Here is a 24,063-nt window from a genome sequence, read left to right on the forward strand (position 1 = left end):
TAAATTGGGTGAATTTTGGCTCATTCCTCCTGACAGAGCTGGTGTAACTGAGTCAGGCCTCCTTGATCGCACACATTTTTTCAGTTCTGCCCACAAATTTTGTATAGGATTGAGGTCAGGGCTTTGTGATGGCCACTCCAATACCTTGACTTTGTTGTCCTTAAGCTTTTTTGCCACAACTTTGGAAGTATGCTTGAGGTCATTGTCCATTTGGAAGACCCATTTGCGACCAAGCTTTAACTTCCTGACTGATGTCTTGAGATGTTGCTTCAATATATCCACATAATTTCCCCTCCTCATGATGCCATCTATTTTGTGAAGTGCGCTTGTCCCTCTAGCAGCAAAGCACAACATGATGCTGCAACCCCCGTGCTTCACGATTGGGAGGGTGTTCTTCGGCTTACAAGCGTCCCCCTTTTTCCTCCAAACATAACGATGGTCATTATGGCCAAACAGTTCTATTTTTGTTTCATCAGACCAGAGGACATTTCTCCAAAAAGTACGATCTTTGTCGCCATTTGCAGTTGCAAACCTTAGTCTGGCTTTTTTATGGCTGTTTTGGAGCAGTGGCTTCTTCCTTGCTGAGCGGCCTTTCAGGTTATGTCGATATAAGACTTGTTTTACTGTGAATATAGATACTTTTGTACTTGTTTCCTCCAGCATCTTCACAAGGTCCTTTGCTGTTGTTCTGGGACTTTTCCTTCACTCTGCTGTCCAACTCATCCCAAGCCATCTCAATTAGGTTGAGGTCGGGTGATTGTGGACGCCAGGTCATCTGATGCAGAACTCCATCCTGCTCCTTATTGGTCAAATATCGCTTACACACCCTGGAGGTGTGTTTTGGGTCATTTCCCTGTTGAAAACAAATGATAGTCCCATTAAGTGCAAACCAGATGGGATGGCGTATCGCTGCAGAATGCTGTGGTGGCCATGCTGGTTAAGTGTGCCTTGAATTTTAAATAAATCACTGACAGTGTCACCAGCAAAGCACCATCACACCTCCTCCTCCATGCGTCACGGTGAGAACCACACATGCAGAGATCATCCGTTCACCTGCTCTGTGTCTCACAAAGACACGGCGGTTGGAACCAAAAATCTCAAATTTGGACTCATCAGACCAAAGGACAGATTTCAACCAGTCTAATGTCCATTGCTTGTGTTTCTTGCCCAAGCAAGTCTCTTCTTCTTGTTGGTGTCCTTTAGTAGTGGTTTCTTTGCAGCAATTTGACAATGAAGGCCTGATTTTCCTCTGAACAGTTAATGTTCAGATGTGAGATGTGTCTGTTACTTGAACTCTGTGAAGCATTTATTTGGGCTGCAATCTGAGGCTTGGTAACTCTAATGATCTTTTCCTCTGCAGCAGAGGTAACTCTGGGTCGTCCTTTCCTGTGGAGGTCTTCATGAGTGGCAGTTTCATCATAGCGCTTGTAATGTGTATGCTAATAATCAGGAAGCAGGTACAGGGAGTGAATTTAAAAGGATCCGCCCTTTTTTTCAATTTTCGCCCAAAATGACATACCCAAATCTAACAGCCTGTTGCTCAGGACCTGAAGCAAGGATATGCATATTCTTGATACCATTTGAATGGAAACTTTGAAGTTTGTGTAAATGTGAAATTAATGTAGGAGAATATAACACATTAGATCTGGTGAAAGATAATACTGTCTTTTGTACCATCATCTTTCAAAGGCCTTAATTAATTATTCTAGCCCAGGCACAATTTAGACTTTGGCCACTAGATGGCAGGAGTGTATGTGCAATATTTTAGACTGATCCAATGAACTATTGCATATCTATTCAAAATGTTGTATGCCCAAATGTGCCTAATTGGTTTATTCATACATTTTCAAGTTCATTGTGAATTGTGAACTCTACTCAAACAATAGCATGGTATTCGTTCATTGTAATAGCTACTGTAAATTGGACAGTGCAGTTAGATTAACAAAAATGTAAGCTTTCTGCTCATATCAGATATGTCTATGTCCCGGGATTTATTTTGGTTTCTTACAACCTCATGCTAATCACATTAGCCTACGTTAGCTCAACACCGATCCTGTAGAGGTTAATAAATAAACTCACATGGAACAAAACAAGAAACAGGGGTACCGTTCAGACATGAAACACAGGAACAGAAACAATGATGCTTGAGGAAAGCACCAAGGGGAGTGACAGATATAGGGGAGGTAATCAGGAAGGTGATGGAGTCCAGGTGAGTGTCATGTGGCGCAGGTGCGCTTAACGATTGTGGCTGGCAGGTGTGCGTAATAATAAGACAACTGGCGACGTCAAGCGCTAGAGAGGGGGAGCGGGAGTAAACGTGACAGTACCCCACTGACGCGCGGCTCCAGCCGCTGGATGATGCCGACCAGAGGGACAGTCCCGAGGACCACGAGTGGGCCGGTGGCTTCTGCTGAGGCACGGAAACCTGTACAGCCGGCTGAGGCACGGGACTCTGACAAGCCGGCTAAGGCGCGGGACCTTGACGAGCCTTCTGACAAGCCGGCTAATGCGCGGGAGCCAGACGAGCCGGCTGAGGCGTGGGAGCCTTACGAGCCGGCTGAGGCGCAGGAGCCTGTCGAGCAAACTGAGGCTTGAGAACCTGGCTCTACAGCTCAGCTGAAACTTGAGAACCTGTCGAGACAGCTGAGGCATGGAAGCCTGACGAGCCAGCTGAGGCATCCCTGGTTGCTTCAGCAGCCGCACTTGGACCCAACGTGACCAGAAAAAAAAAAAACATTCCTGTTGCTTCCCTTTGGTGAGGCGTTATTCTGTAACGTGTACACAAATAATCAGGAAAGCAGATACAGGGAGTGAATTTAATAAACAAACAAACATGGAACAAAACAAGAAACACGGGTAGCGTACAGACATGAAAACAGGAACACAAACAGTAACACCCGAGGAAAGAACCAAGGATAGTGACAGATATAGGGGAGGTAATCAGGAAGGTGATGGAGTCCAGGTGAGTGTCATGAGGTGCAGGTGAGCTTAACGATTGTGGCAGGTGTGCGTAATAATAAGACAACTGGCGACGTCGAGCACCATTTGAGGGGGAGCGGGGGAAAACGTGACAGAGCTTGATGGTTTTTGCGACTGCACTTGAAGAAACTTTCAAAGTTCTTGAAATTTTCCGGATTGACTGACATTCATGTCTTAAAGTAATAATGGACTGTCGTTTCTCTTTTCTTATTCTTGCCATAATATGGACTTGGTCTTTTACTAAATAGGGTTATCTTCTGTATACCACCCCTACCTTGGCACAACACAACTGTTTGGCTCAAACTCATTAACCTCTATGGGCAAGCGTCCCACCTACTCAACAGCCAGTGTAATCCCGTGGCGCGTTATTCAAATACCTTAAAAATCCTATTACTTCAATTTTTCAAACATATGACTATTTTACATCATTTTAAAGACAAGACTCTCGTTAATCTAACCACACTGTCCGATTTCAAAAAGGCTTTACAACGAAAGCAAAACATTAGATTATGTCAGCAGAGTACCCAGCCAGAAATAATCAGACACCCATTTTTCAAGCTAGCATATAATGTCACATAAACCCAAACCACAGCTAAATGCAGCACTAACCTTTGATGATCTTCATCAGATGACAACCCTAGGACATTATGTTATACAATACATGCATGTTTAGTTCAATCAAGTTCATATTTATATCAAAAATCAGCTTTTTACATTAGCATGTGACTAGCATGTGACTAGCATTCCCACCGAACACTGCCGGGGAATTTACTAAATTACTCACGATAAACGTTCACAAAAAACATAACAATTATTTTAAGAATTATAGATACAGAACTCCTCTATGCACTCGATATGTCCGATTTTAAAATAGCTTTTCGGTGAAAGCACATTTTGCAATATTCTCAGTAGATAGCCCGGCATCACAGGGCTAGCTATTTAGACACCCAGCAAGTTTAGCACTCACCAAAGTCAGATTTACTATACAAAAAATGTTATTACCTTTGCTGTTCTTCGTCAGAATGCACTCCCAGGACTTCTACTTCAATAACAAATTTTGGTTTGGTCTCAAATAATCCATTGTTATATCCAAATAGCGGCGTTTTGTTCGTGCGTTCAAGACACTATCCGAAAGGGTAAATAAGGGTGACGAGCATGGCGCATTTCGTGACAAAAAAATTCTAAATATTCCATTACCGTACTTCGAAGCATGTCAACCGCTGTTTAAAATCAATTTTTATGCCATTTTTCTCGTAAAAAAGCGATAATATTCCGACCGGGAATCTGCGTTTAGGTAAACAGACGAAAGAAAATAAAGCATGGGGTTGACTCGGGCACGCGCCTAAGCCCATAGTACTCTGATCGGCCACTTGCCAAACGCGAAAATGTGTTTCAGCCAGAGGCTGCCTCGATATCATTCTGCTTTTTCCCGGGCTCTGAGAGCCTATGGGAGCCGTAGGAAGTGTCACATTATAGCAAAGATCCTCAGTCTTCAATAAAAAAAGCCAAGATGAACAACAACTTGTCAGACAGGCCACTTCCTCCATGGAATCTTCTCAGGTTTTGGCCTGCCATATGAGTTCTGTTATACTCACAGACACCATTCAGACAGTTTTAGAAACTTTAGGGTGTTTTCTATCCAAAGCCAATAATTATATGCATATTCTAGTTACTGGGCAGGAGTAGTAACTAGATTAAATCGGGTACGTTTTTTATCCGGCCGTGTCAATACTGCCCCCTAGCCCTAACAGGTTAAGAAGGAAAGAAATTCCACAAATTAACTTTTTACAAGGCACACCTGTTAATTGAAATGCATTCCAGGAGACTACCTCATGAAGCTGGTTGAGAGAATGCCAAGAGTGTGCAAAGCTGTCATCAAGGCATAGGGTGACTACTTTGAAGAATCAAAAATATTAAATATATATGTTTAACACATTTTTGGTTAGTACATGATTCCATATGTGTTATTTCATAGTTTTAATGTCTTCACTATTATTCTACAATGTAGAAAATAGTAAAAATAAAGAAAATCCCTGGAATGAGTAGGTGTGTCCAAACTTTTGACTGGTACTGTAGATATCAATAATAAGTGATATCCGTATCACCGTAGACTACACCACTGCTGTCATCTTTACCTCCAAGCGTTTATTCAATTTGGATAATCTTTGGATGCCGACAGCAGTCGCACCATTGGAAGACATAGCTTGGACTGTAGACTACAAAAGCCTATTCCTGCTCTTTTCCCGCGATCCATCAAACACATTTTGTGTGTCATCATAGTGGTCTCTGGTCAGACTAGCTCAGGTGGAATAGTGGTCTCTGGTCAGACTCGCTCAGGTGGAACAAACTTAAACTTGTGCCTTTTTTCAATGCTGATTTGAATGTCATTGAGAATACAGAGAAGTGTCAATCATTTTTTTCCCGCAAATGTCCTTTCTGAAGTTAAATGTAATCCTCTAAGTAAGCGTCTAGTTTTTCAGAAGTATCAGTAATCTGATTACAATATTTTTTGCTGGTAACAACGGATTACAGTTACCATTTTTTGTAATCCCTTACATGTCCATTACTCCCCAACCCTGGAGAGGGGGGAGGGAGCCGTCGGCCAGATGGTGGGTCACATCAAGTTCCCATAGGCTACTAAACCCAAGATCGCAACAGCTCCCCATGATTACATGTCCCCCGCCAGCGAGCCCTCTCGATGCATGGATCTGACTCTCTCTCTCTGATGCAGATGCTGCTTGTCAGCCAAACCTCTCAGACCACTTATCTGCATCCCGGCCCTGCAGTCGCATTCCTGCAGCAAGATGAGCATTCTCATCCCTCTACTACAGAACTAGAGGATATCCAGGGTTTATTATAGCCTGTATTTGAGTCTAGTCTCTTGAAGTTTGTTATTGTGCTGGTTCAGAGGATAAAGGGGTTAACATTCTGCTCCTTGATTACTGAGCTGCCCAGAACACTCTGGGGATACTTTACATAGGCTCCTCCAGTGACTTCAGACCACAGGCAGCAACATATGACAGGAAAAACATCCAAGTGGGTCAATGGGCTTTTATACAGCATCTAGGTTTTCCAGTGTGTTATTGCACTGATTTTACTGTAGCTCTTCGTTCATTCTCCTTTTATTACTTGGAGGGTACAGGAATGTGTGGATGTCTCTGCGGTGAGCCCACTCTCTGTCTCTCTCTCTGTGTTCATTGTGTTGTTTACTACAGAGGAGATGGACCGTGCTGCTCCTCACGTTGCAGTGATTTTGCAGCATGCAGCGGGGGCAGGCTGGGCAGCTGCAGTGTCTATGGCGTCTGACCTGACAGTTTTCACTGGGAGAGGGGAGGGAGAGATTGTGCAGGGATAAGAGTATGGTACAAAACCCCTACACCCACTCCCCAACCCTCTGGTTCACTGCAGCAGGAGTGTGTTGTCAGCTCTCTCTACTGACGGTCACACATGACTGGGCACAACAACAATTTACAGCTAATATTATCTAAGCCCAGTGTTCCAGTATCGTAATGAACTCTTTAATTATTAATGAAGGATAACTGAAAGTGCACTTTTTATACTGTATCTATTTACATTTTAGCCTCAATTCAGTGATATACATGTAAATTGTGATTCATCTCCTATAGATCCAATATTGTGCAATATAGAGCACTCCTTCCTGATAAGCACTATTGGGCCTAACTAACTCCTAAATTGATGAGACATACTCTCTGACCAGTCCTGCGTGGAGCCCCTTCCTTGTTAGGTAGTCTGGTGGTCTCTTCCCTTTCCTCTGAAGCAGTGGAAACCCACAATGCCATGCATAGCTGTGTGTAGAGCGAGCAGCGTGGAAATAGGCTGGCTGCACTTGGAGCATCTATAAATACAGGATTGTATCCTTGATACCACGGGTTGTTTGGTCACACAGGGAAATGGGCTTGACTTATATGGATTGTTAGGCAGCAGCTCCCCCCTCTTCCTTCCAGCGGAAGGTATGCATGTTTGGAATTTCTCTTCATTGAGGAATCTGTTTAAATGATGCGGAACCTCTCCCAGCGAGGCCCCTTTGAGTTTGCCTGGGCTGCCCCCTTTTGGCAGAGTTCCAAGAAATGAATGGCTTCCTGTTTTTTTCCTCCTCTCTGCTTTTCTTTCTCTCTCTGTTCACCTCCATCATGAAAATATGGGAATCAACTCCGAGATCAATGACTAATATGTGTTGGCATTGGATAGGCTAGTTAAAGGAAAAGCATTTCTCTTCATGGAGTAGGTCCAGAATGGCTGGGTATTTATGGAGCATTGAGCCAGAGCCTGGTTAGAGAGTTGGAATTGGAACGAGGAATGGTGTATCTATATATAGCTCATAAAAGGACCATTTGGCTATTTAAGGAAGTGTAGTTCTCATTTGCCACCCATACTCATTCCACTGTGTCTATCCTGTGATAGGGTTTAGAAAAGGTTTTCCCTCATTCACTCCTGTGTGCTAAAGGTGAGGAGCTGATCAGTAATAAACAAATGATCACATTCTGGATGGTAATAAATGGAGTGATTAGCCGAAGTGTTGGCTAAAGGTATCAGAAGAATTAAAAAGGATCATGCCTGTGTTGTTTTAACGAAATAGCTGAAAATGTTAGCATTTTTTGTTCATTACATTTTTTCAGTTTTTCTGTTGATTACCAAACTCTGATGGAATGTTTGAGTAACCTCTTATATGTTCAGCTTGTGATTTGACCAATGTGAGAAAGAATCTCAACTATTTGAGAAATGGTTAAGAGTGGGAATGATGAAAGAGTGTACTCCCTTGTTAGGAAGATAAGTGCTAGGCTAGTTTCTTCTGTGGGAGTATGATGTGTTTGCACTGCAGAATTGCTGTAGTGCATTGTCACGTTCTCCTTAACTTACACAGATGTTTGGTAAAACAGCATGAAATATTCATGTTGAGATTAGTTTAGCCCCACTCCTTCTCTCCCCTGATTCACAAGCACCGCTGATCTTCTGACACCAGACACATCTTATACAAGCAAACAAACTTGTCTCTCGAAAAAAACACCCCTACTATACACTCTCTCTCTCTTTATTTTTCTCATATTCTTTCTCGCTCTGCATCACACCCAGTATACACCTAATGCAGATTATGCAGATTAATTACCCCAATTAACACACAATGGGTGGTTTTCCTCATTAGTGCTGTGGCATGTATAGGCCTGAACAGACAGAATGATGGAGACGTGTATGTGTGTTTGGCTGTGCCCGTCCATCCTGCAGCGCTTGGCCCCAGGAGGCCGTTGCTAAGGAACCAGGAGTGTCGTCGTGTTGCTCGCCGTTGGCCTTCTCAGTTGGAGTTGGTATTTTACTAGCTAGATCCTCTTCACACAGGGGACAATCCTTTGCAAAAAGCACTGGGTCACCAAGGGCTCCTGCACGTCAATTCACTTTGGCCCACACCCATACTTGCCTCTGTGTAGTAGACTTCCCTTGGCCTCCAGATTAGAGCTCCTATCATTGTGCATGAGTTACCATGGGGATATGCTGCCTCACTTTCCCTCATGCATCCCTTGGGCCCCTGAAAAAGTCATTTTCCCTTTTCTGACCAAACTCAGATGACCTTTAACACATTGGAACTAGTGAGTCTTCTCTCCTCCTCTTCTCTTGCCGGAGACATCAGCAAATAGCACATAAGGATTATAATAAGCAGTACTAACTATGGGTTAATACCACTTAGGTCTAAACATCTTACAGCACAGGCCTAATACCTGGGCGGATATTCAGAGCTGATTACAGGCGGATTTAAAGTCTTGTAGTTGTAGAGTTGATAGGGCAGCAAATCCAATGGACTGTTTGGAGCCTGTCTTTCCTACTATTGTAACCAAAGTCAGTGTCTGTCTCAACCAGAGAGAATGCTTTGTTATTCATACCACATTGTTGTGCGGTTCAGTCCTTTTGCTATCCTCAGTAAACACTGACTATTCTGTTATTCATGTCGCTAAAAGCTTAATTTGAAACATGCCAGTGTTCTCCACATAATAATTTTACTGTTGATTTTCTCACGGTCTTGAAGGAAGTTCATCTGTCTTGGAAGCTGCTCTGGTAGTTTGGATAGGAGTTCTGAGCTCTGTAAGTGGTGTCATTTTTGTCCCTAGTTAAGGCACAATATTGGTAAACCAATGAAATACATCAATGTTGTTTCTCAAGCAATTGACTGAAAATCAGACAGCTCTGTCTCTGTCTAGCTGTCTGGGATTGTATAGCCTATGATGCATAAGATGAGGGTTTTCTTTGGAGTCTTTTTCTCTTGACTTGGGTGGCAAGTCCCTTAATAAAGAACATACTTGAATAAAGGGATGCACTGTAATCTGGTGGGGGTGCACTGTACTGTACGTCCGTAGGTTCTTCTCAGCGGGACCTCGTCCTGGAGCTCTCCACTGCTCCTGGAGTCAATGGAGCTCCAACTACTGGCGAGACAACCTCTATTTCTCTCCACTCTCTCTTTCCCCTCCCTCAAATTCCCTTAATAGTCCCAAACAGCAATAATATGTATCTGTAGTGGGTCCAGCTCTGCAGTTTACTAACAAGGCTGGCATAGAGCAGCGTGGGGCCCTGCGCAAACATTCGACGCCCTGACGGCACACCACTTCCTCTCTGACAGGGCTCTACAGCTCCCCAGCTCTGCTCAGCGATTACCATTTTACAGCCCACTAATCCTAAAGCTTGCCTCTCCTCGACCTCCAACGAGCACAGAACAGGCTAGGAACGCACACATAGTGCGTAAACGCACGCACACACACACACACGCACACACACACACACACACACACACACACCGTCCAGCTTAATCTGAGTCTCGTCATGTCACCTATCCTCACTCCTGTCCTCAGAACACTTGATATAGGTCTAATAATAGTTAACCCATTTAACCGTTTTTCCTCTCCAGGGGAAGAAGCTCATAAATGTATTCCAGTCTAAAAGCCTTTTAATTTATTGTATTTCGAGACTGTATATGAGCTTAAACAGTGAGCTGTGCTTTATCTGTTAGCTGCATTAGTGTGTTTTCTCTCTGACCTTGTCATCCAGACATATAGTAAAATGGTGACTGTTTACTCTGACCTTGTCATCCAGACCTATTGTAATATGGTGACTGTTTACTCTGACCCTGTCATCCAGACCTATTGTAATATGGTGACTGTTTACTCGAACCCTGTTATCAAGACCTATTGTAATATGGTGACTGTTTACTCTGACCCTGTCATGTCATCTCACTAACCTGTTTCTCTCTGTGTTTCGCCCAGTGTGCCCAGAGAAGAAGTGTGAGCGGAGGGCATGTACGGACAGTGGTGAATGTTGCCATGCCCAGTGCCTGGGAAGCTGTACGGAGCCGGACGACGACATGGCCTGCGCAGCCTGCCTGCACTACTACCACGAGGGCCGCTGTGTGCAGGACTGCCCCCCAGACACTTACAAGTTCGAGGGCTGGCGCTGCATCACCATGGACCTGTGTGCCCGCGTGCACCTGCCCAGCGACTTTGACTTTGTCATTCACGAAGGAGAGTGCATGCCTGAGTGTCCATCAGGCTTTACACGCAATGAGAGCAATAGGTAAAAGAGCAGAGAGCACACTTCACCTCATAGGCTCTAAAGGGCTCTCCAGGATCAATCATGGTCCTGTTATGGGTAATCTATACTATTATATACAGCACTATTGTTACTGTATACAGTCCTCTGACATATTGGTTGTGGGGTGTCTCTGGCCCTGTGTTTGTTTTTTTGCTTTATGAATTTGCATGCAGAGGTCTTCTGAATAATTCACCTCTGTGAAACCCTTCCCCACCTGGTCCTCTCAGAGATTCTATGTGAAACCCTTCCACACCTGGTCCTCTCAGAGATTCTATGTGAAACCCTTCCACACCTGGTCCTCTCAGAGATTCTATGTGAAACCCTTCCACACCTGGTCCTCTCAGAGATTCTATGTGAAACCCTTCCACACCTGGTCCTCTCAGAGATTCTATGTGAAACCCTTCCACACCTGGTCCTCTCAGAGATTCTATGTGAAACCCTTCCACACCTGGTCCTCTCAGAGATTCTATGTGAAACCCTTCCCCACCTGGTCCTCTCAGAGATTCTATGTGAAACCCTTCCACACCTGGTCCTCTCAGAGATTCTATGTGAAACCCTTCCACACCTGGTCCTCTCAGAGATTCTATGTGAAACCCTTCCACACCTGGTTCTCTCAGAGATTCTATGTGAAACCCTTCCACACCTGGTCCTCTCAGAGATTATATGTGAAACCCTTCCACACCTTGTTCTCTCAGAGATTCTATGTGAAACCTTTCCACACCTGGTCATCTCAGAGATTCTATGTGAAACCCTTCCACTCCGGGCCTCTCAGAGATTCTATGTGAAACTCTTCCACACCTGGTCCTCTCAGAGATTCTATGTGAAACTCTTCCCCACCTGGTCCTCTCAGAGATTATATGTGAAACCCTTCCCCACCTGGGCCTCTCAGAGACTGTATGTGAAACCCTTCCACACCTGGTCCTCTCAGAGATTCCATTCTTAAAGAGAAGCTTCAGAGCTAAATATGCTTCAGGCAGAAAGTCATGTTAGGTCATGAATGATTGAAGCTTGTGGACATTCCATGTAATTCAGAATCAGAGAAAGATGCTGACCTCAGTGCCCGGTATACAAGACTCATCCATTGGTGCATTAAGATACAAAAAATACTTTATGAATGTTGCTTGAAGGCATTCAGGAGGGATTCCTCACAGCAGCACTGCAACTCGGGACATTTACCCCATTTGACATTTCCCCTGTTTGAATAAGAGAATGTCTTTGTTTGTGACTCAGGGTAACTTGTCTCCATATTTAGATTTTCATTCTCCAAACATTCCATGTTGAGTCGTTGTTGCCATATATTTGTGGACATATCAGTCTTTGTCTTTAGGGCCATTTAGTGAGTCACTCTCACAAAACCAAGGGTTCAATTAAGCACCCATAAAAGATTACACAGTTCATAAAGAAAGTGACCTTCTATTTCATAGCAAACATTAGACACATTTTTTGAAATTTTGGTTGAGTTAGGGTGAGGCATCTTAATCTGGTTTCTTGGAAATTGTAATTTTGTAGATTTATTTGGTTAAGGACATTCCTTGACTGTTTTCCCTCTTCTCTCTCTTCCTCAATCACAGTATGTTCTGCAGTGCCTGTGATGGCCTGTGTGATAAGATCTGTGACTCCAAGACCATCGACTCGGTGGATGCTGCTCAGTCTCTAATGGGCTGCACAGTCATCAAAGGCAACCTGCACATCAACATCCGCCGTGGCAGTGAGTACCAGTACCAGTACCAGTAACCAGGACCACTCAGTCTGTCTCTCCCCAGAGACCGGGAAGGGAGCACGGGGGGCGCTGGGAGAGCTAGTGTGGGCCTCAGAGTCAACATTACATCAGCTGCCTGCACTGTGCCCCAAACCAATTATCACATTTTGCTATTATGCTATGTATTTGCTCAGTTTACAAGGTGACTTACAGCTTATCTTTAGACAGTACAGTTGCCTGTGGGATTTGATGTGTTCAGTACAGTTTCCTGTGGGATTTGATGTGTTCAGTACAGTTTCCTGTGGGATTTGATGTGTTCAGTACAGTTTCCTGTGGGATTTGATGTGTTCAGTACAGTTCCCTGTGGGATTTGATGTGTTCAGTACAGTTTCCTGTGGGATTTGATGTGTTCAGTACAGTTGCCTGTGGGATTTGATGTGTTCAGAACTGGGGTTCTCACATGCTGACTGTTGTGTCTGAGTATGTGTTTGCTAACTTTCCCTTCTCCTCTCTCCAGATAACATCGCCTCAGAGCTGGAGAGCTTCATGGGGCTGATCCAGACAGTGACAGGCTATGTGAGGATCCGCCACTCCCACACGCTAGGCTCGCTCTCCTTCCTCAAGAGCCTGCGCTACATTAACGGGGAGGAGCTCATGGAAGGGTACGGCAGGCCACTGTCTGAGTCCGAGCCGTGTCTGGGGACTAGGGGAAGTGTCAGCCTTTATCTCATGTTAGATGTATCCCACACGGTTTTGAAAGCCTTGTGAATGATTTTTATATGTGGCTAGGGTAAGTAAGGTTCCAGCCATAACATTTTCAGTGAGGAATTCACACAAAACCACCATAAGACAACATGGCACCTCTCCTTGTGATGTAATGAGAAGGTAGATGAGCTATCTATCTGAACAGAAACTCTCAGGTCTCCCAGCCTATTCTGGCTGTAGCATGACATCACCAGCCCTTGTCAGAGGGCTGGTGAGATAGAGATAGGGAGTGTGTTTCTGGAGATGACCAGGAGGGTGGTGGGAAAGCCTCTCAGGCCTCTTGTTGTCATCCCTCCCAGGCTAGAGTTACAGCAGGAGGAGTGTTTCCGAGGTGTTCCATGGAGCTGAGAGGCTCTGAGTCGCTCTGTTTCATCTCTGGCCCTCTCTGTCTGTACGGCTCAGTGTTAGACAGACACAACCACACAATGACACCCGATCTACTTCCCTTTACACATCCACCAGATGGAAAACTAAGCCTACCACTCCACAACATTTTGACAACTTTATCCTCAGTGCTCTATTGTGTGTTTAAAGTAAATCAATGGATTGAAAAGTGGTTTGGCCCTATTTATGCCCACAGCACAGCTACTAGGTGTATGAGGAAGTTAACACCTGTCTGTTGTCTCCTTATCAGGATGTATGCTTTCTCTGCCATCGACAACCAGCGCCTGCAGTACCTGTGGGACTGGACCCAACACAACCTGACCATCAGGGCTGGGAGGTTGTCCTTCCGCTTCAACCCCAAACTCTGCATGTCTGAGATACACAAGATGTGGGAGAAGACGGACATCACTGAGAAGTTTGAGGAGGACGATTTCCGCAACAATGGGGACAGAGCCAGCTGTGAGTACACCACTGGACATATGGAGTGGGATAACTTTAACTTTCTATGCTCATTCAGTACTTGAATTAATACAATGTAGTATTTTATCATATCACTATTGAGTTTCCTGTAAGGGGGATATCTAAGATGTGGTTTGTGTTTATAGGTGAGAGCCACATCCTGAAGTTCAAGTCCAACAGCACGGTGAGTAACCGGATCAAGCTGACCTGGGAGCGCTACAGACCACCAGACTACAGAGACCTCATCAGCTTCATTGTCTACTACAAGGAGGCGTGAGTGCTCGCATATAGCACACACAGATATTACACTATTTTACTATATAGCCTTTATACTTCACATTTACCGAAGGTGGTGTTTTTCATGCATTCCAGACCGCACCAGAACATCACAGAGTTTGATGGCCAGGATGGGTGTGGCTCCAACAGTTGGAACATGGTTGACGTGGACCTGCCTCAGGACAAAGAGATAGACCCTGGTGTGCTGCTGTCCCCACTGAAGCCCTGGACCCAGTACGCCATCTTTGTCAAGGCCATCACCCTTGTCGTGGAGGACAAACACATCCCGGGAGCCAAGAGTGATGTGGTCTACATACGTACCAGACCCTCAGGTAAGACAGTACTAGGCTACAGTACAGCTTCTGTAAACAGCAGCAGGTCACCTCAGCCATGGATAAGTTTTCACCCAACTAAGATAAACTGAAAGACTTCTTATCAGAACTTCATCAAATGTATCCCCCTTATTTAACACTTCATGAAAACGACACATTTTAAACTGTATAGTAAACACCATCACAACATTTCAACATTTGTGTGTTTTTGTCACAGAGCCGTCTATGCCAATGGATGCCCGTGCGTATGCCAACTCGTCCTCAAAGCTGGTGGTGAAATGGTCCCCTCCCCTCAACCCTAACGGCAATCTCACTTTTTACCTGGTCCGCTGGCAGCAGCAAGCTGAAGACAGGGAGCTGTACCAACACAACTACTGCTCCAAAGGTCAGCATTCCAACCCCTCTTCTTAACCAACCCGTATTTTTATCTGTGTACATTATGGAATCGATAGAATAGATTTTTGCACTGATTCTCCAATACAAGTACTGTATCTGTTCTAACCTTGTATTCAGATCCCCTGTACAAAGAAAGCACAAACAGAAGGGGAATAAGGTGGTGTACCTTATTCCCCTTCTGTTTGTGCTTTCTTTGGGGAATGTAATTCACTAACGGGTCCCGTTCCCCTCCCACTGTACAACAGAGCTGAAGATCCCCATCAGGATATCAGCCACGGGGTTGGCAGACATGGAGGAGGACACCAAGCCCACCAAGTCTGACCTTTCTGGGGGGGATAAGGGCCCTTGCTGCCCCTGCCCCAAGACCAAGGAGGACCTGAAGGCAGAGATAGACGACGCCTCCTACCGCAAAGTCTTTGAGAACTTCCTGCACAACTCCATCTTCACCCCCAGGTAGGTGCCAGACAGCAGGCAGCCTCCCTCTATGGAGAGAGATCACACAACAGTAAGATAGTAAAACTCTACCTAAAAACTTCCCCATTGTTAACAGCTTTTGGACCAAACCCTTCTGAGGCTTTGTAGATGATTATCAAAGAGCTGAGCTCACAATCTGGGTCCTGTTTTCTTTAATAGCCCAGAGAGAGATCCAGGGTCAGGACACAGTGGTGTTGTAATTACCCAGCCCTGGGACTGGGACTGACAGGATCTAAACATCATCAGGGTTTAGAGGGAGGGAGGGAGGGAGGGAGGGAGGGAGGGAGGGAGGGAGGGAGGGAGGGAGGGGAGCAGAGGGGAGTAGTAGGGAGGGAGTAGGGCTGGAACTGTGTCAGAGGACCCTGACAGAGAGAGAGAGAGACACGGGTGCAGGGATCAAAGGCCTGCTTACGGCACTTGTGGATTCCATCACCATGACGACAGCGGCGGCAGGATATTAAGGCCTAGCAGGCTGTAATTTAGGCAGCACAAACAAACCCGGGGAGAGGGATCTGATTAATGAGTCTGAAGGGCCTGCGCTCTGCTCGCTGGGCTGGCTGCACACTATAAGCCCGTTAGCCTTTTGTTTGCCAGAATGGGGACTGACATCTGTGTTGTGTTATCATTTTACCTTGCTCGTGGCTACGGATGCTTTACAGTTTAAAGACTCCAACCCATTCCCACACACACACTCACTCTTTGTCATACACACACAGACACACAGATGTACTCACTCACACTGAGAGACTGATTGCGTTTTGAAATTGAGCCTTTTTCAGGGTAAACTCAGGCCACTTGTTTCCCCATACCAGATGGCAGATCAGACTGTGTGTGTCTGAGGTAAATGAGTGCATGAGCAGTACTGTGTTTGTGTATTCAGGGTACAGTTTTGAGTATTCACTGAATTAGTACCAGTTCATCTCAAAACAAATGGAATGGAAAACAAATTGTAGTCCCCTAGTTAACTCCCAGAGTGAAGCCTCTGGTGCTTGATAAATCCCAGTGCTTATACTTTGTCCTGACTAGGGCTGTTGCGGTGACCGTATTACCGCCACACCGGAGGTCACGAGTCATGAAGGCATGTGACCGTTTAGTCACAGTAATTAGGCTTCTCCAAGCTCTGATGCTGCTGATGGTCATTAGTAGCCTACCAAACTTATCAACTGCCTGGTACTCAAATCAAATCGAACTTTATTTGTCACACGTGCCGAATACAACAAGTATAGACCTTACCATGAAATGCTTACCTACAAGCCCTTAACCAACAGTGCAGTTAAAGAAGAGTTAAGAAAATATTTACCAAATAAACTAAAGTAAAAAATACAAAATAATAAAAAGTAACACAATAGCATAACAATAACGAGTCTATATACAGGGGGTACCGGTACCGAGTCAGTGTGCGGGGGTACAGGTTGGTTGAGGTCATTTGTACATGAAGGTAGGGGTGAAGTGACTATGCATAGATAATAGACAGCGAGTAGCAGCAGTGTACAAAACAAATGGGGGGGGGGTCAATGTAATAGTCCGGTGGCCATTTGATTAATTGTTCAGCAGTCTTATGGCTTGGGGATTGAAGCTGTTGATGAGCCTTTTGGTCCTAGTTTTGGGGCTCTGGTACCGCTTGCCGTGCGGTAGCAGAGCAAACAGTCTATTACTTGGGTGACTGGAGTCTCTGAAAATTTTATGGGTTTACCTCTGACACCGCCTATTGTATAGGTTTTGGATTGCAGGAAGCTTGACCCCAGTGATGTACTGGGCCGTACGCACTACTCTCTGTAGCACCTTACGGTCAGATTCCGAGCAGTTGCCATACCAGGCGGTAATGCAACTCATCAGGATGCTCTCGATGGTGCAGCTGTAGAACTTTTTGAGGATCTGGGGACCCATGCCAAATCTTTTCAGTCTCCTCTTCACAACTGTCTTGGTGTGTTTGGACCATGATAGTTCATTGGTGATGTTGACACCAAGGAACTTGAAACTTGCGACCCGCTCCACTACAGCCCCGTTGATGTTAATGGGGGCCTGTTCGACCCACCTTTTCCTGTAGTCCACGATCAGCTCCTTTGTCTTGCTCACATTAAGGGAGAAGTTGTTGCCCTGGCACCACACTGCCAGTTCTCTGACCTCCTCCCTATAGGCTGTCTCATCGTTGTCAGTGATCAGGCCTACCACTGTTGTGTCATCAGCAAACTTAATGATGGTGTTGGAGTTGTGTTTGGTCACGCAGTCGTGGGTGAACAGGGAGTACAGGAGGGGACTAAGTACACACCCCTGAGGGGCCTGAGTGTTGAGGATCAGCGAGGCAGATGCTTTGTTGCCTACTCTTACCACCTGGGGGCGGCCCGTCATCAAGTCCAGGATCCAGTTGCAGAGGGTGGTGTTTAGTCCCAGGGTCCTTAGCTTAGTGATGAGCTTCGTGGGCACTATGGTCTTGAACGCTGATTTGTAGTCAATGAACAGCATTGCCATATAGGTGTTCCTTTTGTCCAGGTGGGCAAGGGCAGTGTGGAGTGTGATTGAGATTGCATCATCTGTGGATCTGTTGGGGCGGTATACGAATTGGAGTGGGTCTAGGGTATCCGGGAGGATGCTGTTGATATAAGCCATGACCAGCCTTTCAAAGCACTTCATGGCTACCGACGTGAGTGCTATGGGGCGGTAATCATTTAGGCAGGTTACCTTCACTTCCTTGGGCACAGGGACTATGGTGGTCTGCTTGAAATATGTAGGTATTACAGATCAGTCAGGGAGGGGTTGAAAATGTTAGTGAAGACACTTGCCGGGTTGGTCCGCGCATGCTTTGAGTAGATGTCCTGGTAATCCATTTGGCCCCGCGGCTTTGTGAATGTTGACCTGTTTAAAGGTCTTGTTCACATCGGCTACTGAGAGCATTATCACACAGTCATCCAGAACAGCTGGTGCTCTCGTGCATGCTTCAGTGTTGCTTGTCTCGAAGCGAACATAAAAGGCATTTAGCTCATCTGGTAGGCTCGTGTCACTGGGCAGCTTGCGAATTGCTTTCCCTTTGTAGTCCATAATAGTTTTCAAGCCCTGCCACATCCGCGAGCGTCAGAGCCGGTGTAGTAGGATTTAATTGTAATCCTGTATTGACGCTTTGCTTGTTTGATAGTTCGTCTGAGGGCATAGCGGGATTTCTTATAAGCGTCTGGATTAGTGTCCCGCTCCTTGAAAGCGGCAGCTCTAGCCTTTAGCTCGATGCGGATGTTGCCTGTAATCCATGGCTTCTGGTTGGAATTTGTACGTACGGTCACTGTGGGGACGACATCATCGATGCACTTATTGATGAAGCCGATAACTGACTGAGGTGGTATACTCCTCAATGCTATTGGATGAATCCCGGAACATATTCCAGTCTGTGCTAGAAAAACAGTCCTGTAGTGTAGCATCCACGTCATCTGACCACTTCCATATTGAGCGAGTCACTGGTACTTCCTGCTTTAGTTTTTGCTTGTAAGCAGCAATCAGGAGGATAGAATTATGGTGAGATTTGCCAAATGGAGGGCGGGGGAGAGCTTTGTATGCATCGCTGTGTGTGGAGTAAAGGTGGTCTAGAGTTTTTTTTCCCTCTGGTTGCACATGTGACATGCTGGTAAAAATTTGGTGAAACTGATTGAAGTTTCCCTGCATTAAAGTCCCCGGCCACTAGGAGCGCCGCTTCTGGGTTAGCATTTTCTTGTTTGCTTATGGCCTTATAGAGTTGGTTGAGTGCGGTCTTAGTGCCAGCATCGGTTTGTGGTGGTAAATAGATGGCTATGAATAATATAGAGCTCTCTTGGTAGATAATGTGGTCTACAGCTTATCATAAGGTACTCTACCTCAGGCAAGCAATACCATGAGACTTCTTTAATATTAGACATCACGCACGAGCTGTTATTGACAAAGACACCCACCCCCACCCCTCGTCTTACCAGACGTAGTTTCTCTGTCCTGCCGATGCATGGAAAATCCCACCAGCTCTATATTATCCATGTCGTCGTTCAGCCACGACTCTGTGAAACATAAGATATTACAGTTCTTAATGTCCCATTGGTAGGATAATTGTAATCGTAGGTCATACATTTTATTTTCCAATGATTGCATGTTAGCAAGTAGAATGGATTGCAGTGGGAGTTTACTCGCTTGCTCGCCTACGAATTCTCAGAAGGCAGCCCAGTCTGCGTCCTCTTTTCCTCCGTCTTTTCTTCACGCAAATGATGGGGATTTGGGCCTGTTCCCGGGAGAGCAGTATATCATTCTCGTCGGACTCGTTAAAGGAAAAGCTTCTTCCAGTTCGTGGTGAGTAATCGCTGTTCTGATGTCCAGAAGTTATTTTCGGTCATAAGAGACGATAGCAGCAACATTATGTACAAAATAAGTAAAAAAAATAAGTTACAAACAAAGCAAAAAATAAATAAAATAGCACAATTGGTTAGGAGCATGTAAGATGTCCGTTATCAAATCAAAATCAAATCAAATTTATTTTTATATAGCCCTTCGTACATCAGCTGATATCTCAAAGTGCTGTACAGAAACCCAGCCTAAAACCCCAAACAGCAAGCAAAGCATGTGAAAGAAGCACGGTGGCTAGGAAAAACTCCCTAGGAAAAACTCCCTAGAAAGGCCAAAAACCTAGGAAGAAACCTAGAGAGGAACCAGGCTATGAGGGGTGGCCAGTCCTCTTCTGGCTGTGCAGGGTGGATATTATAACAGAACATGGTCAAGATGTTAAAATGTTAAAATGTTCATAAATGACCAGCATGGTCAAATAATAATAATCATAGTAGATGTCGAGGGTGCAACAAGCACGTCCGGTGAACAGGTCAGGGTTCCATAGCCGCAGGCAGAACAGTTGAAACTGGAGCAGCAGCACGGCCAGGTGGACTGGGGACAGCAAGGAGTCATCATACCAGGTAGTCCTGAGGCATGGTCCTAGGGCTCAGGTCCTCCGAGAGAAAGACAGAAAGAGAGAATTAGAGAGAGCATATTTAAATTCACACAGGACACCGGATAAGACAAGAGAAATACTCCAGATGTAACAGACTGACCCTAGCCCCCCGACACATAAACTACTGCAGCATAAATACTGGAGGCTGAGACAGGAGGGATCAGAAGACACTGTGGCCCCATCCAATGATACCCCCGGACAGGATATAACAGGCAGGAGTTATCCTCTTCAGCGCCATTAAAAAACACTCTATTGTCCCTCTAGTCACTCTGACATCAATGCAAATGTAATCGAAAATCTAATAAAACACTTCATAAGAGCTCATGAGCTCATTTTGCGCAACATGTCTATAGGTTATGTAATTGCGTGAGAGATGGTGGCCTCTATTAAAAAGAGGAGGATCCCATCAGCTTTCTATAGGCTAGTCCAGGGCTGCCCAACCCTCTTCCTGGAGATCTACTGTCCTGTAGGTTTTCAGTCCAAACCTAATTTAGCGTATCTGATTCAGCTAGTTAAGGTCTTGTTGAGCAGCTAATTAGTAGAATCAGGTGTGTTAAATTAGGGTTGAACTGAAAACCCACAGGGCGGTAGATCTTCAGGAAGAGTGTTGGGCAGCCCTGGGCTAGACCTACTATATTTATTTCTCAACCTTCCTAATATTAAGAAAATGTTAAACACATTGCTTATCTTTACAACAGGAGTATAGCCTACCTGGCTGGCATGAAAATAAACCACAGGAAAAGTGTCCTCCATTTGTTATTTAAGTGCAGAGATTGCATGCATTTTTCACCCTGCCCCCGTTTTGAGACAGGTGCATGATAATGGTCAATTCTAAATCAAAACATATTTCACATATATTATTTAGTATATGTAAAGACAAGATTAAAACAAGAATAGTCTGATGGGTGACAATATTAGCCTATCACTTGTGAATTATATATTAATACTTGTGAATGATGCCCAGCTTAAGGCAAGAAACAATGCCTTTTTTTGTGAATTTTTCTAATCATAGTTATACATCTTATGTAGCCTAGCCCATAGGCCAATATGTTTTGATAAGGTTTGCATCACAACTAAAGTGGCCAAATAACTTCTTAATATGTAGCACATTAATCTGCTTTACAAGGGGTCTAGAGCCTGACTGGCATATATAAGCAGCGCCTGAGTTTCAAGTTTGGGGAAGCTAATTTTCACCATAAAAATGCACCTTTATAATAAAAGCATTACATGCATGCACTTTTGATAATGATGTTTTCTGCTAATGGAACATTCGAGCTTATAGCCTACTACCATGTGCGCATTGCTGTTGTAACGGCTGTCTTCTGTAAAAATGGACCAAGGCGCAGCAGGTATGTGAATACTCATCTTTAATTAAAATAAAGGAGTAGAGCATCCACTTAACAAATTCAAACAATATCTAAGACAGGAACAGTTTTGCAGGCACACAACACGCAGTGCAAAAACAACTACCCACAAAACCAAGTGACAAACATACATGACTCCCAATCAGGAACAACGATCCCCAGCTGTTCCTGATCAGGAGTCACAAGACCAACACAGAACAATCACACACACAAGACTGCCACGTCCTGACCCCAAAACTACAACAACAGCTCCATCTGCTGGTCAGGACGTGACAGTACCCCCCCCTCAAGGTGCAGACCCCGGAATGCACCTAACAACGAAAAAAACACCAACAAACAAAATCCCCAACAAAACCCATAAACAATAACCCCTAAACAATAAGGGAGGGAAGGGAGGGTGGCTGCCGTCAACGACGGCACTGTGCTACACCCTCCCTCCCCAACCCACCTATCCTGGAGGTGGCTCCGGTGCAGGACGTGGACCCTGCTCCACCCTCGGCGTCGCCCACTTCGGTGGAGCCGATAGCTGCGCCAGGCAGACGGACCCCTCGAGCCGGGCCGGAGGACAGGAGGGCCCCTCGGGCCGGAGAGCAGGAGGGCCCCTCGGGCCGGGCCGGAAGGCATGCGGGCCACTCGGGCTGGGCCGGAAGGCATGCGGGCCACTCGGGCTGGGCAGAACCGGGCAGTCCGGCCACTCTGGCAGAACAGGGCAGTCCGGCCACTCTGGCAGAACAGGGCAGTCCGGCCACTCTGGCAGAACAGGGCAGTCCGGCCACTCTGGCAGAACAGGGCAGTCCGGCCACTCTGGCAGAACAGGGCAGTCCGGCCACTCTGGCAGAACAGGGCAGTCCGGCCACTCTGGCAGAACAGGGCAGTCCGGCCACTCTGGCAGAACAGGGCAGTCCGGCCACTCTGGCAGAACAGGGCAGTCCGGCCACTCTGGCAGAACAGGGCAGTCCGGCCACTCTGGCAGAACAGGGCAGTCCGGCCACTCTGGCAGAACAGGGCAGTCCGGCCACTCTGGCAGAACAGGGCAGTCCGGCCACTCTGGCAGAACAGGGCAGTCCGGCCACTCTGGCAGAACAGGGCAGTCCGGCCACTCAGGCAGAACAGGGCAGTCCGGCCACTCCGGCAGAACAGGGCAGTCCGGCCACTCCGGCAGTTCAGGGCAGTCCGGCCACTCCGGCAGTTCAGGGCAGTCCGGCCACTCCGGCAGTTCAGGGCAGTCCGGCCACTCCGGCAGTTCAGGGCAGTCCGGCCACTCCGGCAGTTCAGGGCAGTCCGGCCACTCCGGCAGTTCAGGGCAGTCTGACCTCTCTGGCGACTGTTGACTGGCGGGCAGCTCTGACGACTGTTGACTGGCGGGCAGCTCTGACGACTGTTGACTGGCGGGCAGCTCTGACGACTGTTGACTGGCGGGCAGCTCTGACGACTGTTGACTGGCGGGCAGCTCTGACGACTGTTGACTGGCGGGCAGCTCTGACGACTGTTGACTGGCGGGCAGCTCTGGTGACTGTTGACTGGCGAGGCTGGGTTGACACACTAGACTCCTGATGCGTGGGGCTGGTATAGGACGTGCCAGCCCGGAGACACGCACCTCCATGCTAGTGCGTCTGGCGGGAAACACCGGACCGAAAGGGCGCACTGGCGGTCTTGAGCGCAGGGTTGGCATCACCCCTTCCGGCTCGATGCTTACTTCGCCCTGGCACATGCGGGCGCTGGTACCTGCCTACCGGCCTGAAAATCCCAGGCCTCACCACAGCCCCAACCCCAAAGCACGGGACCTGTCCAGTCTGCCCTACAAGGGTACGGGGAGCTGGCCTGGGGCTGTAATCTCGCCCCGCCAAATAGCCCTTGTGCCCCCCCCTAAAAAATTCTTGGGGCTGCCTCCAACATTCCTCCCTCACTTGCCTCTGTCCTCTTCTCCGCTGCTTGGTCCTTTGGTGGTGGGTAGTTCTGTAACGGCTGTCTTCTGTAAAAATGGACCAAGGCGCAGCAGGTATGTGAATACTCATCTTTAATTAAAATAAAGGAGTAGAGCATCCACTTAACAAATTCAAACAATATCTAAGACAGGAACAGTTTTGCAGGCACACAACACGCAGTGCAAAAACAACTACCCACAAAACCAAGTGACAAACATACTCCTACATATATGACTCCCAATCAGGAACAACGATCCCCAGCTGTTCCTGATCAGGAGTCACAAGACCAACACAGAACAATCACACACACAAGACTGCCACGTCCTGACCCCAAAACTACAACAACAGCTCCATCTGCTGGTCAGGACGTGACAGCTGTGCATAATGTGACGAAATGGCCTAATAATTTATCAACATTTTAAGGATCCATTGCATCCCACACGTGTCCCAGACTATGTTTGGAATATTTATTTCTCGC

The 24,063-nt window shown here is 46.3% G+C and overlaps 1 protein-coding gene across 2 annotated transcripts in view; it reads left to right on the forward strand.

Annotated features, from left to right (window-relative positions):
* The window catches only part of igf1ra (insulin-like growth factor 1a receptor), a 127,620-nt gene that overhangs the window by 79,725 nt on the left and 23,832 nt on the right, over positions 1-24,063 (forward strand). For both annotated transcript variants that reach the window (XM_014124119.2, XM_014124120.2), the window contains exons 3-10: positions 10,242-10,548; positions 12,138-12,274; positions 12,783-12,927; positions 13,665-13,873; positions 14,020-14,146; positions 14,246-14,481; positions 14,699-14,866; positions 15,123-15,330. In XM_014124119.2, coding sequence (XP_013979594.1) covers positions 10,242-10,548; positions 12,138-12,274; positions 12,783-12,927; positions 13,665-13,873; positions 14,020-14,146; positions 14,246-14,481; positions 14,699-14,866; positions 15,123-15,330 — 1,537 coding nt within the window. The remainder of the gene's footprint in view (positions 1-10,241; positions 10,549-12,137; positions 12,275-12,782; positions 12,928-13,664; positions 13,874-14,019; positions 14,147-14,245; positions 14,482-14,698; positions 14,867-15,122; positions 15,331-24,063) is intronic.

Source organism: Salmo salar, chromosome ssa10, assembly GCF_905237065.1.
Source record: "Salmo salar chromosome ssa10, Ssal_v3.1, whole genome shotgun sequence".
In the NCBI taxonomy this organism is placed as follows: domain Eukaryota; kingdom Metazoa; phylum Chordata; class Actinopteri; order Salmoniformes; family Salmonidae; genus Salmo; species Salmo salar.